Source organism: Triticum dicoccoides, chromosome 7A, assembly GCF_002162155.2.
Source record: "Triticum dicoccoides isolate Atlit2015 ecotype Zavitan chromosome 7A, WEW_v2.0, whole genome shotgun sequence".
Classification (NCBI taxonomy): domain Eukaryota; kingdom Viridiplantae; phylum Streptophyta; class Magnoliopsida; order Poales; family Poaceae; genus Triticum; species Triticum dicoccoides.
In genome coordinates, this window is record NC_041392.1 from 6,786,704 (window position 1) to 6,807,500 (window position 20,797).

General features: G+C 46.5%; 1 protein-coding gene across 1 annotated transcript; it reads right to left on the bottom strand.

Moving 5' to 3' along the window:
• Nucleotides 1–3,004: 3,004 nt before the first annotated feature.
• Nucleotides 3,005–4,110, bottom strand: LOC119331563 (probable glutathione S-transferase). The gene is made up of 2 exons (XM_037604726.1): nt 3,769–4,110; nt 3,005–3,586 (listed from the first exon to the last, which is right to left on the bottom strand). Exons 1-2 carry the CDS (start codon nt 4,078–4,080, stop codon nt 3,212–3,214), a joined length of 687 nt encoding a protein of 228 aa, XP_037460623.1. The 5' UTR covers nt 4,081–4,110; the 3' UTR covers nt 3,005–3,211.
• Between the last annotated feature and the right edge of the window lie 16,687 nt (nt 4,111–20,797).

Consider the following 20,797-nt stretch of genomic DNA (forward strand, 5'->3'; position numbering starts at 1 on the left):
GTTCTGCAATAGTTGTTGCAAAAAAGATGAGGGAGTGCATGGTCAAGCAGGACACGTGTCAAGCAAGGAAGGCGACAGAAGGCCCGTGCTACATCTGCCGGCTAATTAGAATCATTTCCAATAGTACAAAGCAATTGGACACCCTTTCGTGTTTGCTTCCCAACTCGGCTCCCTCGCCTCATCTCCAATGTTTCAATCCCTCCATTGGGCGACCCTGCGGCAAGGAGCCAACTGCAGATCGGCAATCCGGCAATTGCTCCAAATTCAAAACTTCACAACTGAAGTACGTGCCACACCGTGGCACTTATCAGGGTCCTTTTTTTATGTAACTTTATGCTTACTACCAGACTATGGTACATAAACTCTTTTTTGCGAGAAAACTTTCAATCTATTCATCTTCAGTCATGGCGGTACAACGAACACCAGAAATAGTAAAAATTACATTCAGATTCCTAGGCCACACATCGTCGACTACAAGAACGGATCCGAGCCGAAGGCGTGCCGCCGTCATCGCCCCTCGCTCGCCGGAGCCGGACAAAACTTGTTGTAGTAGACAGTCGGAAAGTCGGTCATGTCAAGGCCCCATAGGACCAGCGCAATAGAACAACAACCACCGCCGATAAAGAGTAACGTAGACCGGAAGGATTCAACCTCAAGACACATGAACGTAGACGTACTATGGCCAGATCCGAGCAAATCCACCAAGACAGATCCGCCAGAGACGTACCTCCACACGCGCAGCGATGATGCTAGACACACCACCGGGACAGGGGCTAAGCGGGGAGAACCTTATTCCATCTTCAGAAAGCCACTGCCGTCAACACAAACCCTAACAAAACTTGAAGGAACATCTGAAAACAAATCCTGCCGCCGGTAGGGCCGGGATCCACCATGCTGCCATAGCCCTAAGGCCACTGAAGACGAGACGGACCGGCGACGGCGGCGGCGAAAGGCAGAGGAATCCTAAACTTTTGTTAGGGAAGGAGGCGGCTGCGTGCCACACAATACATAAAGTTGACCATGATGATCTATATTCCTGTAATCCTGTTGAATATAGTTCTTTTTGTCAGCATTAATCTTGATCATGTAGTTAGACGCCGGCTGGGCGCTGTGGCTGTTAGTTGCCGCCGTTGGAGTCTGTTGGAGGCAGCCGCGTCGTGCGCGCGGCCGGAGCTGCATGGGGCTTGTTCGTGGGTTAGTTAGTGGCCGGGTGTGAAGCGTGCATGCATTGGTTATTGGCTGTGTGGTAGCCGGGTAATGCGTGCGTGCGTGTAGTGTGTGTGCAGAAGCCTGGCTATAAAAGCCCTCTCGTGTATTGATGTAAAGTGCGTCGGTTTGTTACCGCGCCACGGTGCCGAGCTGAGGAGAAGGAGTCTAAAAAAGATGTAGTCTTCATCCAGACTGTGGTATGCGCCCCGTCAACGTGAGAGTTCTTTCGGAGTTGTGCTGCGTGTGTGCATGTGTTCCTCCATGTATGTGTCCAAGGGAGTTGAGCCAAGTGAATACAGAGGAAGAAAAAGGCCCCGGCGTTTGTCGCCGGGGCGGGCGTCCGTCGCCGCGGGTGTTCGTCGCCCGGAAAAATTCTTCTCCCTCATGTTCTTGTGATTATTTGTCAATCCTTGGTTCCAACATTTGGTATCATGAGCTTGGTTCTCTTGGTGATGGTTCGCTATGTAGGAGGCGTGCCGGCGATGACGGTGTTCATTGGCGGCTGCGCGAAGCTCCGGGCCGTGTGTCGGCCTATGGAGGTGCGTGGCGCTGCAACTGTCATGGCGGACGCTGAGGTGGTGCACAGTGAGTCTGCGACGAGCGCGGTGGCCGCAAAGGCGCTGTGTGGTGGTGCAGAGGCCGCGGACATGCGGCACGGTGTGGCGGCATGGAGGTGCTGCGCGGCGACGGAGGCCGCAGCAGCGCGGTGCAACACCATGAAGCGGCGTCCTGGAAGTCTCGCGTTTGAGCGCGACGGCATCGACGGCGTTTGTTGCTGAGAGACGCCATACATGTGCTGCCGGTGAAGAAGGAGCTCGGTGTATGTCGCTGAAGATGAAGTAGGCACGGTGGTAACATACGCCAATGTGCCAGGTCGAGTTCGTGGTGGTGGCGACCGGCTTCAGCGCGCCAGATCGAGTCCGCGGTCGTAATGATGACGACGATGATGGGAACTGCGACAACTCCAATGATAACAAGTCAAGATTAGGAGGGAAAGTGTAAGTAGTAATCTTAACATGCAAGATTGTTAGTTGGATGAGTTTAGTTAGTCGGCGTTGTGTGTGGATGACGCACTGAGTTAGTTAGCTACATGCATAGCAAGGTCGTGAGGCCGTTAGTGCAGCTGCACAATCGCTGGACGTGCATGTATGTAGGACTTGATTAGTTGGTTAGTCGGTGAGCCGGCCGTGTACTCTTTCTGTTTCTTTTTACTCCGCGTATAAGTTTTGGTCAAAGTCAAACTACATAAGGTTTGACTAAATTTATATTAAAAAATATAAACATCTACAATACTAAAACTATATAATATGAAAATACATTTCATGATCCATCTGAAAATATTGATTTCGTATTGTGAATGTTGATATTTTTTAATTTAAAATTAGTCAAACTTTACCAAGCTTGACTTTGACTAAACCTTATATGCAGACTAAAAAGAAACGGTGGCCAGTGTGGTGAACGGGTCTTGCGTGCGTGCGTGCATGTGCTAGTGTGTGTGCAGCCAGGTATAAAAGGCCCTCTGATGTACTGATCGAGGTGTCGATGTGTTGCCGAGGCATGGTGATGGTATGAGCCGAGTCAGGATATGTGCCCCGTAAAGTAAGGTCGTTCGTGCGGCCGAGGCGTTTATGCACCGGAGAAATCCAGTGTGCTCCTTCTTCCACCTTCGTCCAAGCTAGTGAGAGGAGATGAGCAGCGAGCTGGTCTGGGGTTTGTCCCATCACTTTTTGTCCAAAATATAAGTAATTGGGAAACTACCAAATTTATGTAATTTTGACCATTGACAATTTACTCCAAATATATATTTTACAGATAGTATGGTCAAATCTTAGCCGAAGTACAGTATATAGCACCAATATTAAGCACTCATAATTTTTGATGTCACACACACACATAAGAATACATCCCAGTAGATTATGGAATCACCATTCCACAAACTTTATTCTAGCACACAACATGCACAATTATACTGGCACACTGCATTGCACCGATCGAGTTGCTACTACTGATGGAGCATCGCATTGGCTATCATCTTGTATATGTCCTTCTTCGCGGTAAAGAGGGCAACGAGCTGCTCCCTCGTCGGTAGGCACTCCTTCACGGTTTCATTCGCGGTATACTCCTTTGCCCAGCGGCGCAGAGCAGGGAACTCGTTCTCGCCCATCAAGCTCACCCCGGTCACCTCCTCGAACGCATAGATCCAGTGAGCCGGCCCGCAGGCGGCGACGTCGAGGTAGCCAATGGAGTCGCCGCTGAAGAACCTCTTCCCTTGGAGCTGCCCTTCCAGCAGCGCCAGGTTCTCCTTCATCTCCTTCACAAACCCCTTCTGCTCCTCGCTGGCATCCAGCCACATGGCCAGCCAGAACGGCCTCGCGCACTGCTTGCATGTCCATCAAGTGTATGTTGGGTAAGTGCATGCTCACGAAAAGATGGCGGCTATAATTAATAAAAATGGATGTGTGCATCGCTGGATGCAAAAGCCGGGGTTATCTTTTTTTCGAAAAAAACAAAAAGATTGCGGCTAGCTTGTATGGACAGTAGGAGGATATAGGAGATCACCTTCTGTTCCAGGAACTGAGCCCAGAAACGGGCCATGGCACGGTCATATGGATCGGCCGGCAGGAGGGGCGGTCCATCGAAGGCCTCGTCGACGTACTCCATGATGAGGAGGGACTCGCAGATGGCCCGGCTGCCATGAAGAAGCACGGGCACCTTCTGGTGGATGGGGTTGTGCTTCAGCAGCAGCTCGCTCTTGCTCTGTAGATCTTCCAGAACAAGCTCGTAGGGCACCCCTTTGAGCCGCAGGGCGGCAGCGGCCCGGTGGACGAATGGGCTCCCCAATGTGCCGATGAGCTTAACCTGTTCAGACATCTTTGCTTTGCGTGCTTGCTTGCAGATTGTGGTTTATCTTTGCTTTGCTTGCTTGATGATATCTTGCCTACCTAAACAAACTAACACGCCGGTACTTATAGGGGTCTAACGGCGAGTTTTCAGTTTCTCTAAATCTGCACTGGGTTCAGATTCAGATGGCGGGTGTTACTGCTTTTTCTCCAAGAAAGGTTGAATTCTCTTTTAGTTTCCTTTAGTCAATGCCCTTTAGTTTCTTTGCCAATGGTCGTATGAGACATGCTACTGATCAGTTGCTCTAATAAAAAAATAATGAATTGGAATGAAATGATAGTGCAAAGATAATATGAGATGATAGTGACTTTGTTTGACATCTGTATCATTGTATGTTTATTAGGTACTAATGCAATACTAGTCAAAGTTTCTTGATGGGCAAGCTGGATTAGGCAGATCATGGACTTGTCTAAGCTGGATTAGGCAGATCATGGACTTGTCTAAGCTGGATTAGCCATAGTTATTAAAACTGGACCAGCGGATCGGCTCTTTGTTGTCTCTTTCTCCTATTCTGATCTGGTCTTACCAACCCAAAAGAACCGTAACAACAGCTCAAGTGATTTGGTTCACGTTGCAGACCGGCCAAGCATCGAAGCGGTATTTTGAATACTTGTCCGGCTTTAAATTTGTCCAAATTACTTATCCGGCTTTTTTGCTGAGAGCTGCTCAGATGTCCAAATTACTTGAAATTTGGAGCGGGTCTCACGCATCAAATTGTCTACCATACAAAAAAATAGAATTTTTTGAATTTATTTTGATATTTTTACGAATTTTTTCTAACCCGGTGCAGATGAGCCTGGGCACTGAAACACCCTACTCGAAAAGCTTCCACTAGGAATGGAACTGGGGATGTGCGAACAGGTGATATGCTGGGGTATATTACAATAGTGACTTTGTTTGACATCACTATATATCATCTTATGTTTATTATCAGCTAGCAATGTAAACGTAAGTTGAAGTTTGTTGAGGGGCACTCTGGAATAGACAGACCATGGGCTTGCATGATGCTTTAACGGGGATGGGAATGCGGAAATCCATTTTGACTCCAGAGAGCACATACTCAAATGGTACATGTAAATGGATTTCCGCACACCTTAGAGCCATTTGCATGTGCCACAAATGGATTTTATAAATGTCCAAAAAAATTGAAAATTTTATGTGTGTTCATTGTCACACTCAAATGGTGTATGTAAATTTTTCAGGGAAAAAACTTAAGCGTTTTGACATGTGCAAAAGAAACAAGTCGAACGCCGAATGTTACCTCCAAATGTTACACTTAGTTTTTTTTTTCTCACCGACGAGCCATTGCTATCCCATATGGCATGAAAATTTTCAAGCAAACTAGCTACACTAATATGACTATCTACAAAAAATCAGAATTTTTAAAATTCATTTTGATTTTACTGTTCATTATGGAGCATTTGCTCCCAAAAGCCAAAAATACGTGTCATAATGCGAAATCCGCATCATCTGAAGGAGGGGAACTTTTGGTCTATGGGGACATATGCACTCTATATGGAAAAAAATTAGTAATTCAACAAAAAGTCAAAAATTCCTAAAAATATTTTTGAAATAAACTTGACCTTCTATTGTACCCGTGAGAAATAAAATCCACAAAAAAAATATCCTTTTGACTTCTTTTCAAATTGTGAATAGTGACCTATAATAGCAAATAAATTTTGTCTTTTTTGTTGTGAGGTCAACTTTTGTTTTTTTTTTCGTCGACATTTATATATCAGTGCAAAAGTAAGTCAAGTGTTTTGTCAAAATAGTTCTTACCTATTTTGACTTTTTATTAAAATATTAAAAAAATCCCCATAGGGTGCATATACAACCAAGAACCAAAGTGTATTTCCCTGAATGCTTATTCACTGCTAGTAAGGGTCATGTAGTAACTAAGTGCAAAAATACCCTTTGACTCTTAGGTGTAGGTGCTAGTAAGGGGCACGCATCGGAAGTATGACAAAGAGAAAATATAACCAAGGAAGAGGCAACTCAACAGAGAGGAGACATATAGGGCGTGTTTGGTTGCCTGCATGAGGCCTAATCAGACCCGTATGGGAAGGAAACAGGCTATTTGGTTGGCTACATATATTGTTGGGTCTGCATAGCACGGGACTTAAAGCACCTCTAGGCCTGGCTCGCTGGAAACGCTCAGATCGGCAGTTTCTTGCGAGCCAGGCCGAGGCGAGCGCAAGCGAGCGGGCCCTTGCACGAGTGGAGATGGGAGGGATGCGAGGTGATTACTTGAGGTCTTCTTCAACCTCCAATAAGCTTCTCTCTAATCTCCTCTCTTTCTTGTCCCTCTGATCTACAATATGGTGCTTCGATTCTTGGTAAGCTCTACACGAAAAAGATGCACCTCGATGCTACGGTTTCATTCAAGCGATCGGTTCGTAGTTTTGTCGGGCGAAAATTCTTTATTTCGTGTCCCCGTTTGGAGCTATTCCGGATGAATTTTGTTAGATTCGTCGCGCACGATCGATCGTTTGAAATTTCCTTTGACCAGCAGCCTGATCTCGCATTTTCGCACAACATTCGTGTTGTAAGTTTTTGGTTTCGACGATCGTAGCTTCATCTCTCCTTGAACAGCATTCTAGTGCACTCACACCGCCATGTCGAGCTCCTCTGTCCTCTGCTCAGAGCCCTCCTATTTGATCCTCTCGACGCCGACGCCCTTCCGCTTGATCTCCTTGCCCGCATCCTACTACACTAGAGTCGTTTCCGGCATCGCTCATTTCGGCCTACTCTCTGTCGTCCTCTTACTGCACTGACGCTGCAATGGCGCACACACTGCTTTCTTGTGTCCTCTGCCTCCATGCACACTGCAGTTCGCCGCGCAGCCGACGGGGTCGATCATCTTGGCCTCCTCTCGGCCTCCTCTCTCTCGTCCCACTACACTAGAGTCGTTTTCGGTGTCGAGCATCTCGGCCTCCTCTCTCATCCTACTGCACGGACAATACCATGACGCAAGCACTGCATTCTCCTCCTCTATCCACAGTCTTTGCGCGAGCACCGCAAGTAGTTCGTCGACGGTGTCGCTCGCCGTGGCCGACGGGGTCGCTCGCCCACGACTCCATGCTCGTCATGTCGGACACGGCGCCACGGCCACTATCCACCGCAGTCGCCATGGTCCGGCGCACACTGCATTTCTTCTCCCCCTTCCTCTGCTAGCTCTTAACCCTATGTGCTAAGTGCAAGTCCTAGCTCTTAATCATACCCATGCGGGCAACCAAATAGCGTGTAGTTGTATGCGCCGAGACAATGCAGGCAACCAAACAACGTGCCAAAGTTGATCCCCTAATGCAGGAAGTCCATATGCAGGCAACCAAACAACTTGCAGATGTTGCATATGAGGATGTTTTTCCAGAGCCAGGCTGAGTGGAGAAGGGTATGCAACGAGTAGATGCGGCGACAAAGTGGGAGGAGGCATGTGGCTGAGGAGAGAGAAGCGTTGGGTTGTCGGGCACATCCGGAGATATGTCATTCACAGCAACACCGTAATCCCCAATAGACAGTAAAAGAAAGTGCAAACACATGTCAACCGGTGAAACAAAATACGTGGCGACGTGTGAGGATCCCATGCCCGAGCACTACGGATGCACCGGGTTGCCGATAGTTTAGGCGTCTTGTATTCTGTATATATTGCTAGCACATATACACATTATTTATAATCAAACCAAATTCTCAAGCAAACCATACCACATACAACCATCAAAGTATTCAATATCTCTCTTCAAATTTCCTATGGGACAACATAATCACCAAAACGAAACAAATTTTCCTACATATTCACCATCACATCATATACTCCCTACCAATCATCTATGATCATCTACTAACTATAAAAAGATAATCCTAAAACGAATAAAGCATCTACTCATCTATCACCCAATGTTGAATAACAATGCAACAAAAATAAGAGATTTCAACAAGGAAATAGGGGAGAATACCTCAAGGAGACATTATACCCTAACTCTCCTTTTTTAAGTTTTGAGAGGGAAGGAGCTGGGTTTTTGAAATGAGCGCTCTCGCTCACGCTCTCACGTGTCTCGCCCCGTCCCCTTACCACCGCAGCCACCAGATCCAGCGACTCCCGCCGACGAGCCTCGCGCGCCGGACCGCCGCAGCGCCCCTATCGACCGCCCCACCTCCATCTACCTCCTCCCCAGCCTCCCCGCTTCCTGCCCTTTCATGGAAGGGAGGGGAAGAGGGATGCACTACGACGGAGAGGAAATGGCGGAGGAGATGCATCGAGCACGTATGCGGAGGACGATGCGACTCCCAATCAGGGGAGATTCGATGGTCAAATTGGTCACCAGGATCTGTACGGAGGCGTCGAAGGAAGAGATGAGGCGGATGGTGAGACAAGGAGAGGAGATCTTGCCGGAGGATGTAATTGCATGGGCGCGTGCAGAGGTGAGGTCTTCCTCGTCAGTGAGCAGAGCCAGATGGAGAGCATTCTGGTCTCTCCAACCTCCACTCCCTGAATTTTGCTGGTGAGGTCTCAAATCCCCTCTGCCTCCATCAAGCTGCCTCAGATCTCGGTTCCCCCCTTCGGAGAGCGGCGGACTCGGTGATACAAGTGGTGGAAAGGGAGACTGGTCGTCTGCGATGCATGGGCAGTGACAGGCAGAGCTGCACCTTGCCGGAGAAAACTCCGGTGACTATGGTGGGCAGAATCCTCTACTTTGCCAGAGAAGATCGGATCCAGGTCCCACCGGTCAGAGAGGTGTGGCCGGGGAAAATTGGGCTGCGTGCTTGCGTGGAGGAGCTTGCTGAGGTGGAGAAGCCACGTGAGGATGAAGATGATGCCATCAGAACGCACTACGGCCAGCTATGAGGGGAGGTGAGCCTACAAAACCTAATCCCCTCTCAGGTCCGCCCAATATCCAGCAACTCCCCGCCGCTGCCGGCCTCCCGATCTGGGACCCTGACCAACACCGTCTGCTGAAATCTGTGAGAGAGTGCTGCGACGAGTGTCCCAGGTACCCGGAGCAAGCTGCCATGGCTGATGCTCAGGGCCGCGGGCGCGGCCGAGGCCAAGACGACCCCAACAGAAATCGTGGAGGAGGTGAAGGGCATCTGGAACAAGCTGATCGTGGAGGGAGTGGACAGAATCAGTGGGCGCCCCAGCAATTTGGCCCCCCACCGCAGCAGTTCCCCTTCTGCTTTGGTTTCCAAGGTGCTCCTCCTCCCCCATGGTATCAGGGGCCCTTCCTGCAACCGCCTCCGATGCTGAATCAATGGGGAGGGGGCCCTGGTAACTGGGGGGCAAATCAGAATCAGATGCAGAATCAGATGATGAATCAGCAACAGTAGCAGAGTGCTCAGGGGTATCAGGGGCAGATGCCTTCACAGTCACAGCTCCAAGGGAATCAAGGGCAGAGCGTTCCAGTGCAGTCAGGAGGGGAGGGGAACAAGGAAAACAATCCAGTGCAGCAACAGAAGAAGAAACAATTACAAAGCAAAAACAAGAATGCCATCAAGGCTAGATGCCTTAGGAACAGATTATAGTGATGTTACTTGCTACACTTGTGGAGAACCAGGACACCATAAGGCTCAGTGCCCCAAAACCCCATCCTGCTTCATCTGCAAAATGTTGACACACAAGGTGGATGACTGCCCCATTAGGAAAAAACCAAGGAACTGTGCTAAATATGTGGGCAGTGCTGCTTCTGGTCTGGGCTACTTCAAAATAGATGTCCCTGATGTCAACGAGCAACATGTGGGAAATGCAAAGTGTGGAAAGGGGAGATGGAATATCATGCAGAGCTTCAAATTGTTTGGCTTCAGCTGAGAGGTGTGGCACCAAAGTGGGCAAAATGGTCAGTGTTGGAACAGCTTGCCTCTGTCTTAGGTACTTTGATAGATGTAGATTGGCAAGGAAATTTCAAAAACTTCTTTGAAGTGGTCAGGATCAAAATCAGATGTAAGGACTTTACCAAAATCCCATCTGAAAGGATTTTTGGAATAGGAGACAAGCTCTATAAGATTAAAATAGTTGTGTAGCCACCAGTGGAAGATCCTGATCAGGATGATCTGCTGGATGAAGAGACACAAAAAAGCAAAGAGAAAGAGGGACATCAAAAAATCACTAGTGACAATGGAGCTGGAGGCTCTCATGGTACTGTGAATGCTCCATCCTCCTAGTCTGGTGGAAGTGGCTCTACACCTGGGTCCTCTCACCAAAGGAAGTAGAATGTGTTAGCATATCTTCAGCAACTCCAAGACCCCATGTCCATGGAGGAAAGCTTCAAAATGCTGCAAGAGATGGAAATTGGAGATGAGGAAGATGAAGATAACATTAGTATGCTTGAAGATCAGATTGAGGTTGGAAACCCTAGTGAAGTCTAGGAAGAGATAGTGTTCAGTCCAAATCACTCACCTAATGTTGCCCCAGCTCCCCTAAAGCAGCACAAGTGGGGTCCAGTCCAGGCATAGAGGAAGAGCTCCAGGATTGATATAGGTGGAAGAACTATTCTGGAAATTGCTGTGGGTTCAAAAAAGGTCCAAAACTTGGAAGAACCTAAAGCTACACACAAAGGTACAATTAAGAAAAACTCCTTTGAAAATTTTCAAGATCCTGCATTTATTTTTGTAGCTAAGATAGTTGGAGTAGAAATTGAAGATCACATTAACACTTATGCCTCTATGGTCTCTAGAAATAGAATTCCTAGAAGGCCTGTAGGGCCACTCCCCCTGGGAAATAATTCAGATAATAATAGAGCTACTGCCAATAATACTGATATTGGTTTATTAAAAGGAGATAGTACAACTAGAAAACAGCCTCTAGACAAGTCTACTGAGCTAGACAGTGAAAATTCTGACATTGGATCCCCTACTACACCTGAAGGGTTAAAAGGGATTCCCAATGCAGTACATGATCAAAGTGTCATTTGGACTAAAGTCTCCAAGTATGGGCGGGGCAAGCACCCCAAGAAAAACCATGTTGAGATGAATTGTCTATTCTGGAATATTAGGGGGATTACTACCCCAGGTAAGAAGACATGTATCATTGAGACTCTGGCTAGAACAAATGCTAGTATAGTTGCTTTTCAAGAGACCAAAAAAGAAGAGTTATCCCCTGCTTTTCTTAAATCCATTAGTGGTAGTAAAAACTTCCTTTGGCATCACCTCCCTACTGTGGGCACATCTGGAGGGGTGTTGGTTGGTGTTGATGTAGATATATTTGAGGTTCTCCTTTGGAGTTCCTTGAAGTTCTCTATCACCTGCAATCTTAAAGTCAAATCTAGTGGGGTTTGCTTTAGAGTCATAGCTGTATATGGTTCCCCATATGATCAAGGCAAAGAAGATTTCATTTCTGAACTTCATAGCCTTTTTGTGGATGAACAAATGCCCACTCTTATAGGAGGGGATTTCAATTTAGTTAGATACCAGCAAGATAAGAGCAATGGTAACATCAATCACCACTGGGCAGGCAAATTTAATGCCTGGATGGAGATATGGAGCCTACTAGAAATTAAGATGTCAGGTAGAAAATTCACCTAGGCTAATAACCAGGATAATAATATTATGACTACTATTGATAGGATCTTCTGCACCACTGAGCTGGAGGCTATTTTCCCCCTATGTACCTCTGAAGCTCTTCCTAGAGCTGGGAGTGATCACACCCCTTTGCTTTGGGATTCTGGCTTAGGAAACAGACCTAGGGCCTCTAGTTACAAGTTTGAGAAATGGTGGCTGCTGCATAGTGAATTCAAAGAGCTGGCCACTAAGAATTGGTCTGCTCCAGTCAAAAGTACTAGGTCCATAGATATATGGCAGGAAAAAGTTAGGAGATTTAGGAAATTTTCCAAAGGCTGGAGTAAAAATGTAGAAGCAGATATTAGGAAGAAGAAAAATGCCCTCAGAGAGGAATATGATGAGCTTGATATCAAATCTGAAACAGCTTGTCTCTCTGATGTGAAGAATGCTAGGATGAAAAGTATATTATTAGAGCTCCAGTTTATCTGGATTAAAGAGGAGACCAAGGCTAGACAGAGATCTAGAGACAGAGACATTCTAGAAGGTGACAGAAACACCAAATACTTTAATGCAGTAGCTAATCAAAGGAGGAGGAAATCTCTTATCCATTCCCTTGATGGGCCTAATGGCCCTACCTCTGACACTAAAGAGATGTTGAAAATTGCCTCTGATTTTTATAAAGAGCTTTTCGAAAAAGAAGATAGGGAGGGTTTTAGTCTGAATTAGGATTTTTTTTCTCTTTTGAGGAAAAAATCAGTGATGACAGGAATGAGGCACTGCAGCACCCAGCCATGGCGCCCATGGAGCCCTCCTGCCGCCGCCTCATCGGCCTCGCTCATGCCCAGCAGCGAACCAGATGAGCGTCGCCCCCCTTCTTCTCCTTCCCATTTTCCTCCCTGCGTTACCCCTCTCTCATCTCTCTCTGTTCTCTTTTTCTCTGTCGACAGGAGACCGCGCCATGGCCTCGCTGAGCGCCGCCACGCCCAAGCTCCTCTGTCCGCGCTGCCGTTTGCTCGGATCCGGCGCCAGCGGACCGGATCCACCCGTCTGCGTGTTCCCGGCGCTGCCGGAGCCCCAAGTGGCCCTCGTCTCCGCCCTTCTCCCTCCGCCTTGCCCGCACGCCGGAGTTCATCTGCTACTCTGCATCGTGCCCGCTGCGCCCCTATCGTCCTGCTCCGCTTCGCCTCTGCTCGAGCAGGACGCCCCCGCCCCGCGTCTCTTCTGTACAGGCACGAGCGCGTTGACCGCGCTGGGTCTGCCTCGACCCGATCCAGCAAGCGGGCCGGCCTGCCCGGCCTCCTCCCTACCAACTGGGCCTCAGCCCACTAGCGCGAGGCCACCCCCGGCGCCCCCTGTCCTTTGCGGCCCGGTAGGCCAGATTTGGCCCGGGACATATTTTTTTCCCCAGAACGTTTTTTTCTATTAATCCTAAAACTGCATGTTTACAGTTTAGACCCTTAACTTCATGCATTTTATAACTCATCATCTATGCACCGGTTTAAAATGATTTATATATGAAAGTTGCTTAGAATTTTGTGTAGTTTCATAATATGTCATTTCCATCCATGTTTAAAATGCTTAAAATGATGTTTGCTTTAATTTTCTCCTATGCCATGTTAAAATGCTTTAATTCATAACTAATTAACCGTAGCTTGGATTTTAATAAACTTTATACGTAAATGGGGTGGAAAAATGCCTAGTTTAACTTGGTGGCTTTACTTTGCATGTTAAACAACTCTAAAATATGTTTTAGGACAGAACAGGACCTAACCTAATATATGCATATGAGGAGTTTCCGGACTTGTTGTTTTGTTGTTCCGGCCTCATTTAAACTTGCCTAGATTAGATAGTTTCATCATGCTTCACCTCTTGCCATGCTAACAACATTTAATATTGTTGAGTACATAAACAAGACCGAACTAAATAAGTCACGTGGTGTTTCTTCACTATGCAACGGAGTTGCATATTGAGCTCCACTTAATTTGTAGTGTTGTTTGTTGCACTTTGCCATGCCATGCCCTCTTTAAACCGGACATGCATCATACTTGGTTGTGCATCTTGCCATGTTTATGTGTTGGTTGTTTACTATGTTGTGTGCTTCTTTCCGGTGTTTGCTTCTTCGGGTTGGATCCGATAACGTCGTGTTGTGAGGATCCGTTCGACTTCGTCCGTTTATCTTCTTCATGGACTCGTTCTTCTTCCTTGCGGGATTTTAGGCAAGATGATCATACCCTCGAAATCACTACTATCTTTGCTTTGCTAGATGCTCACTCTTTTGCTATGCCTATGCTGCGATACCTACCACTTGCTTTTCATGCCTCCTATATTGTCGAACCAAGCCTCTAACCCACCTTGTCATAGCAAACCGTTGTTTGGCTATGTTACCGCTTTGTTCAACCCCTCTTATAGCGTTGTTAGTTGCAGGTGAAGATTGAAGTTTGTTCCTTGTTGGAACATGGAGATACCGTTCCTTTTGAAACATGTTGACTTGTTGGGATATCACAATATATCTCATTTAAGTAATGCATCTATATACTTGGTAAAGGGTGGAAGGCTCGGCCTTATGCCTGGTGTTTTGTTCCACTCTTGCCGCCCTAGTTTCCGTCATATCGGTGTTATGTTCCCGGATTTTTCGTTCCTTACGCGGTTGGGCTATAATGGGAACCCCTTGACAGTTCGCCTTGAATAAAACTCTTCCAGCAATGCCCAACATTGGTTTTACCATTTGCCACCTAGTCTCTTTTTCCCTTGGGTTCCGCGGACTCAAGGGTCATCTTTATTTAAACCCCCCCTGGGCCAGTGCTCCTCTGAGTGTTGGTCCAAACTAGAGCCCTGTGTAGCGCCCCCTCGGGGAAACTCGAGGTTTGGTTTTAGTTGTACGGATTGCTCATCTGAGTGTGCCCTGAGAACGAGATATGTGCAGCTCCTATCGGGATTTGTCGGCACATTCGAGCGGTGTTGCTGGTTTAGTTTTACCCTGTCGAAATGTCTTGTTGTACCGGGGTACCGAGTCTGATCGGAACGTCTCGGGTGGAGGTCTATTCCTTCGTTGACCGTGAGAGCTTGTCATGGGCTAAGTTGGGACACCCCTGCAGGGATTTGAACTTTCGAAAGCCGTGCCCGCGGTTATCTGTAGATGGGAATTTGTTAATGTCCGGTTGTAGAAAACCTGAAGTTGACCGTAATTAAAATACATCAACCGCGTGTGTTACCGTGATGGTCTCTTTCCGGCGGAGTCCGGGAAGTGAACACGGTGTTGGAGTTATGCTTGACGTAGGTTGTTCTAGGATCACTTCTTGATCATAGTTTCTCGATCGTGCTTTGCCTTCTCTTCTCGCTCTCATTTGCGTATGTTAGCCACCATATATGCTAGTCGCTTGCTGCAGCTCCACCTCATACCTTTACCTTACCCATAAGCTTAAATAGTCTTGATCGTGAGGGTGCGAGATTGCTGAGTCCCCGTGGCTCACAGACACTTCCAAAACCAGTTTGCAGGTGCCGATGAGCCCGTGCAGATGATGCAACCAAGCTCGGGAGGAGCTCGATGAAGATCTTGTCCTTTGTGATGTTTCATTCTAGTTGATCAGTAGTGGAGCCCAGTTGGGGTCGACCGGGGACCTTTGTCGCATTTGGGGTTCTTCTTTTATTTTGGCTCCGTAGTCGGGCCCTGATTGTATTTCGATGATGTAATGCTTTATTCATGTAATTGTGTGAAGTGGCGATTGTAATCCAACTATGTATCTTTTCCCTTATGTATTACATGGGTTGTGTGAAGATTACCTCACTTCCGACATTGCTTTCAATGTGGTTATGCCTCTAAGTCGTGCTTCGACACGTGGGAGATATAGCCGCATCGAGGGCGTTACACCTCCACTCCCTGAATTTTGCTGGTGAGGTCTCGAATCCCCTCTACCTCCATGAAGCTGCCTCAGATATCGGTTCCCCCCTTCGGAGAGCGGCGGACTCGGTGATACAAGTGGTGGAAAGGGAGACTGGTCGTCTGCGACGCATGGGCAGTGACAGGCAGAGCTGCACCTTGCCGGAGAAAACTCCGGTGACTATGGTGGGTAGAATCCTCTGCTTTGCCAGAGAAGATCTGATCCAGGTCCCACCGGTCAGAAGGTGTGGACAGGGAAAATTGGGCTGCGTGCTTGCGTGGAGGAGCTTGCTGAGGTGGAGAAGCCACGTGAGGATGAAGATGATGCCATCAGAACGCACTACGGCCAGCTCTGGGGGGAGGTGAGCCTACAAAACCTAATCCCCTCTCAGGTCCGCCCAATATCCAGCAACTCCCCGCCGCCGCCGGCCTCCCGATCTGGGACCCTGACCAACACCGTCTGCTGAAATCTGTGAGAGAGTGCTGCGACGAGTGTCCCAGGTACCCGGAGCAAGCTGCCATGGCTGATGCTCAGGGCCGCGGGTGCGGCCGAGGCCGACGCGACCCCAACAGAAATCATGGAGGAGGTGAAGGGCATCTGGAACAAGCTGATCATGGAGGGAGTGGACAGAATCAGTGGGCGCCCCAGCAATTTGGCCCCCCACCGCAGCAGTTCCCCTTCGGCTTTGGTTTCCAAGGTGCTCCTCCTCCCCCATGGTATCAGGGGCCCTTCCTGCAACCGCCTCCGATGCTGAATCAATGGGGAGGGGGCCCTGGTAACTGGGGGGCAAATCAGAATCAGATGCAGAATCAGATGATGAATCAGCAACAGTAGCAGAGTGCTCAGGGGTATCAGGGGCAGATGCCTTCACAGTCACAGCTCCAAGGGAATCAAGGGTAGAGCATTCCAGTGCAGTCAGGAGGGGAGGGGAACAAGGACAACAATCCAGTGCAGCAACAGAAGAAGAAACAATTACAAAGCAAAAACAAGAATGCCATCAAGGCTAGATGCCTTAGGAACAAATTATAGTGATGTTACTTGCTACACTTGTGGAGAACCAGGACACCATAAGGCTCAGTGCCCCAAAACCCCATCCTGCTTCATCTGCAAAATGTTGACACACAAGGTGGATGACTGCCCCATTAGGAAAAAACCAAGGAACTGTGCTAAATATGTGGGCAGTGCTGCTTCTGGTCTGGGCTACTTCAAAATAGATGTCCCTGATGTCAACGAGCAACATGTGGGAAATGCAAAGAATGTAGGAATAGTTTACATTGAAGCTGGGCAAGTTACTAAGGAAGAATTGGGTCACAACTTTTCTGTTATCTACAAGACTAACTGGCCATGGCATACTAGGATGTTAGACAATTGGACCTTCTTGGTCAAATTCCCTCCACCCATTCCAATAAAAACAGTGGCTGGTTATCCAAATTTTGGTTTACCTGAGATTGATGGTGTATCAGTCAATGTGGAAGTGTGGAAAGGGGAGATGGAATATCATGCAGAGCTTCAAACTGTTTGGCTTCAGCTGAGAGGTGTGGCACCAAGGTGGGCAAAATGGTCAGTGTTGGAACAGCTTGCCTCTGTCTTAGGTACTTTGATAGATGTAGATTGGCAAGGAAATTTCAAAAACTTCTTTGAAGTGGTCATGATCAAAATCAGATGTAAGGACTTTAACAAAATCCCATCTGAATGGATTTTTGGAATAGGAGATAAGCTCTATAAGATTAAAATAGTTGTGTAGCCACCAGTGGAAGATCCTGATCAGGATGATCTGCTGGATGAAGAGACAGAAAAAAGCAAAGATAAAGAGGAACATCAAAAAATCACTAGTGACAATGGAGCTGGAGGCTCTCATGGTACTGTGAATGCTCCATCCTCCTAGTCTGGTGGAAGTGGCTCTACACCTGGGTCCTCTCACCAAGGGAAGCAGAATGTGTTAGCATATCTTCAGCAACTCCAAGACCCCATCTCCATGGAGGAAAGCTTCAAAATGCTGCAAGAGATGGAAATTGGAGATGAGGAAGATGAAGATAACATTAGTATGCTTGAAGATCAGATTGAGGTTGGAAACCCTAGTGAAATCCAGAAGAGATAGTGTTCAGTCCAAATCACTCACCTAATGTTGCCCCAGCTCCCCTAAAGCAGCACAAGTGGGGTCTAGTCCAGGCATAGAGGAAGAGCTCCAGGATTGATATAGGTGGAACAACTATTCTGGAAATTGCTATGGGTTCAAAAAAGGTCCAAAACTTGGAAGAACCTAAAGCTACACACAAAGGTACAATTAAGAAAAACTCCTTTGAAAATTTTCAAGATCCTGCATTTATTTCTGTAGCTAAGATAGTTGGAGTAGAAATTGAAGATCACATTAACACTTATGCCTCTATGGTCTCTAGAAATAGAATTCCTAGAAGGCCTGTAGGGCCACTCCCCCTGGGAAATAATTCAGATAATAATAGAGCTACTGCCAATAATACTGATATTGGTTTATTAAAAGGAGATAGTACAACTAGAAAACAGCCTCTAGACAAGTCTACTGAGCTAGACAGTGAAAATTCTGACATTGGATCCCCTACTACACCTGAAGGGTTAAAAGGGATTCCCAATGCAGTACATGATCAAAGTGTCATTTGGACTAAAGTCTCCAAGTATGGGCGGGGCAAGCACCCCAAGAAAAACCATGTTGAGATGAATTGTCTATTCTGGAATATTAGGGGGATTACTACCCCAGGTAAGAAGACATGTATCATTGAGACTCTGGCTAGAACAAATGCTAGTATAGTTGCTTTTCAAGAGACCAAAAAAGAAGAGTTATCCCCTGCTTTTCTTAAATCCATTAGTGGTAGTAAAAACTTCCTTTGGCATCACCTCCCTACTGTGGGCACATCTGGAGGGGTGTTGGTTGGTGTTGATGTAGATATATTTGAGGTTCTCCTTTGGAGTTCCTTGAAGTTCTCTATCACCTGCAATCTTAAAGTCAAATCTAGTGGGGTTTGCTTTAGAGTCATAGCTGTATATGGTTCCCCATATGATCAAGGCAAAGAAGATTTCATTTCTGAACTTCATAGCCTTTTTGTGGATGAACAAATGCCCACTCTTATAGGAGGGGATTTCAATTTAGTTAGATACCAGCAAGATAAGAGCAATGGTAACATCAATCACCACTGGGCAGGCAAATTTAATGCCTGGATGGAGATATGGAGCCTACTAGAAATTAAGATGTCAGGTAGAAAATTCACCTAGGCTAATAACCAGGATAATAATATTATGACTACTATTGATAGGATCTTCTGCACCACTGAGCTGGAGGCTATTTTCCCCCTATGTACCTCTGAAGCTCTTCCTAGAGCTGGGAGTGATCACACCCCTTTGCTTTGGGATTCTGGCTTAGGAAACAGACCTAGGGCCTCTAGTTACAAGTTTGAGAAATGGTGGCTGCTGCATAGTGAATTCAAAGAGCTGGCCACTAAGAATTGGTCTGCTCCAGTCAAAAGTACTAGGTCCATAGATATATGGCAGGAAAAAGTTAGGAGATTTAGGAAATTTTCCAAAGGCTGGAGTAAAAATGTAGAAGCAGATATTAGGAAGAAGAAAAATGCCCTCAGAGAGGAATATGATGAGCTTGATATCAAATCTGAAACAGCTTGTCTCTCTGATGTGGAGAATGCTAGGATGAAAAGTATATTATTAGAGCTCCAGTTTATCTGGATTAAAGAGGAGACCGAGGCTAGACAGAGATCTAGAGACAGAGACATTCTAGAAGGTGACAGAAACACCAAATACTTTAATGTAGTAGCTAATCAGAGGAGGAGGAAATCTCTTATCCATTCCCTTGATGGGCCTAATGGCCCTACCTCTGACACTAAAGAGATGTTGAAAATTGCCTCTGATTTTTATAAAGAGCTTTTCGAAAAAGAAGATAGGGAGGGTTTTAGTCTGAATTAGGATTTTTTTTCTCTTTTGAGAAAAAAATCACTAATGACAGGAATGAGGCACTTCAAGCTCCATTCACTGAAAAAGAGGTAAAAAAGGCTATCTTTGGTTCATACTTTGAAGGAGCACCTGGACCAGATGGCCTCTCTTTCCTCTTCTTACAAGAATTTTGGGAGGTCATCAAACATGATGTCATGGCTCTATTTGATGACTTCCATGCAGGCACCCTAGATATATATAGATTAAATTTGCCATGATTTCCCTCATTCCTAAGGAAGAGGATGCTACCAGCATAAAGAAATCTAGGCCTATTAGCTTGCTGAACTGTATAGTTAAAGTCTTCACAAAGGTTCTGACCAACAGGCTTGCAGTAGTTATGAATTTTCTCACCTCTAGTAATCAATCAGCCTTTATTAAAGGGAGATATATCCTGGAAAGTGTAGTGACTGCACATGAGGTGTTACACTCCACTTTTCATTCAGACAATTCAGGACTAGTCCTAAAACTAGACTACGAGAAGGCATTTGATAAGGTTAATCTTGATTTCTTGTTGGAGATCCTCCACAGAAGGAACTTTGGTCCTATGTGGATCAAATGGATTTACCAAATCACACATATGGGCTCTGTAGGGGTCAAGGTGAATGGAGTGGAGAGTGACTTCTTTATTACTAACAAAGGGCTGAGGCAAGGGGATCCTATATCACCCCTTCTTTTTAACATTGTAGTAGATGTTTTAACTAGGATGCTCATCAAAGTCACAGCTCATGATCTGATTAGGGGGCTATGCTCTGACCTCATTCCTGGAGGGGTGGTCTGCTTGCAATATGTAGATGACACCATCCTCTTCATGGATGAAGATGAGTCTAAAGCAGCTAACCTAAAAATGATCCTGACCTGCTTTGAAAAAGTTTCAGGGATGAGGATTAACTATGCTAAGAGTGAACTTATTCCTTTAGGTGTGTGTGTGTTGGGGGGGGGGGGACAGTCTAACCCCTTTTGTTGTTGTTTTTGGATGTACTGTAGGTACGTTCCCAATAAAATATCTAGGAATTCCACTACATTATGATAAGCTGAGAAGGGAAGATATTCAACCCCTTATTGATAAAATTTTGAAGAGGATGGCTGGTTGGAGAGGAAAACTACTTTCCTACTCAGCCATACTAACTCTGATCAAGGCATGTTTGGCTAGTATTCCTATTTATCTACTGCCCTTCTTTAAATTTCCCAAATGGGCTCTAGATTTAATTAATAACCAACTTGCTCATTGCTTATGGAGTGACTTTGAAGGAAATATAAAACTCCATTTGGCCAATTGGCACTTGGTCTGCATGAAAAAAGAGCATGGTGGGCTTGGGGTCCCCAATATTAAGGACCTCAATCTATGTCTG

Coding starts and splice junctions, on each gene's coding strand:
- LOC119331563 (XM_037604726.1), bottom strand. CDS start 4,080: ATGTCTGAACAGGTTAAGCTCATCGGCACATTGGGGAGCCCATTCGTC. Junction 3,587..3,768: donor CTCAGTTCCTGGAACAGAAG/GTGATCTCCTAT, acceptor ACATGCAAGCAG/TGCGCGAGGCCGTTCTGGCT.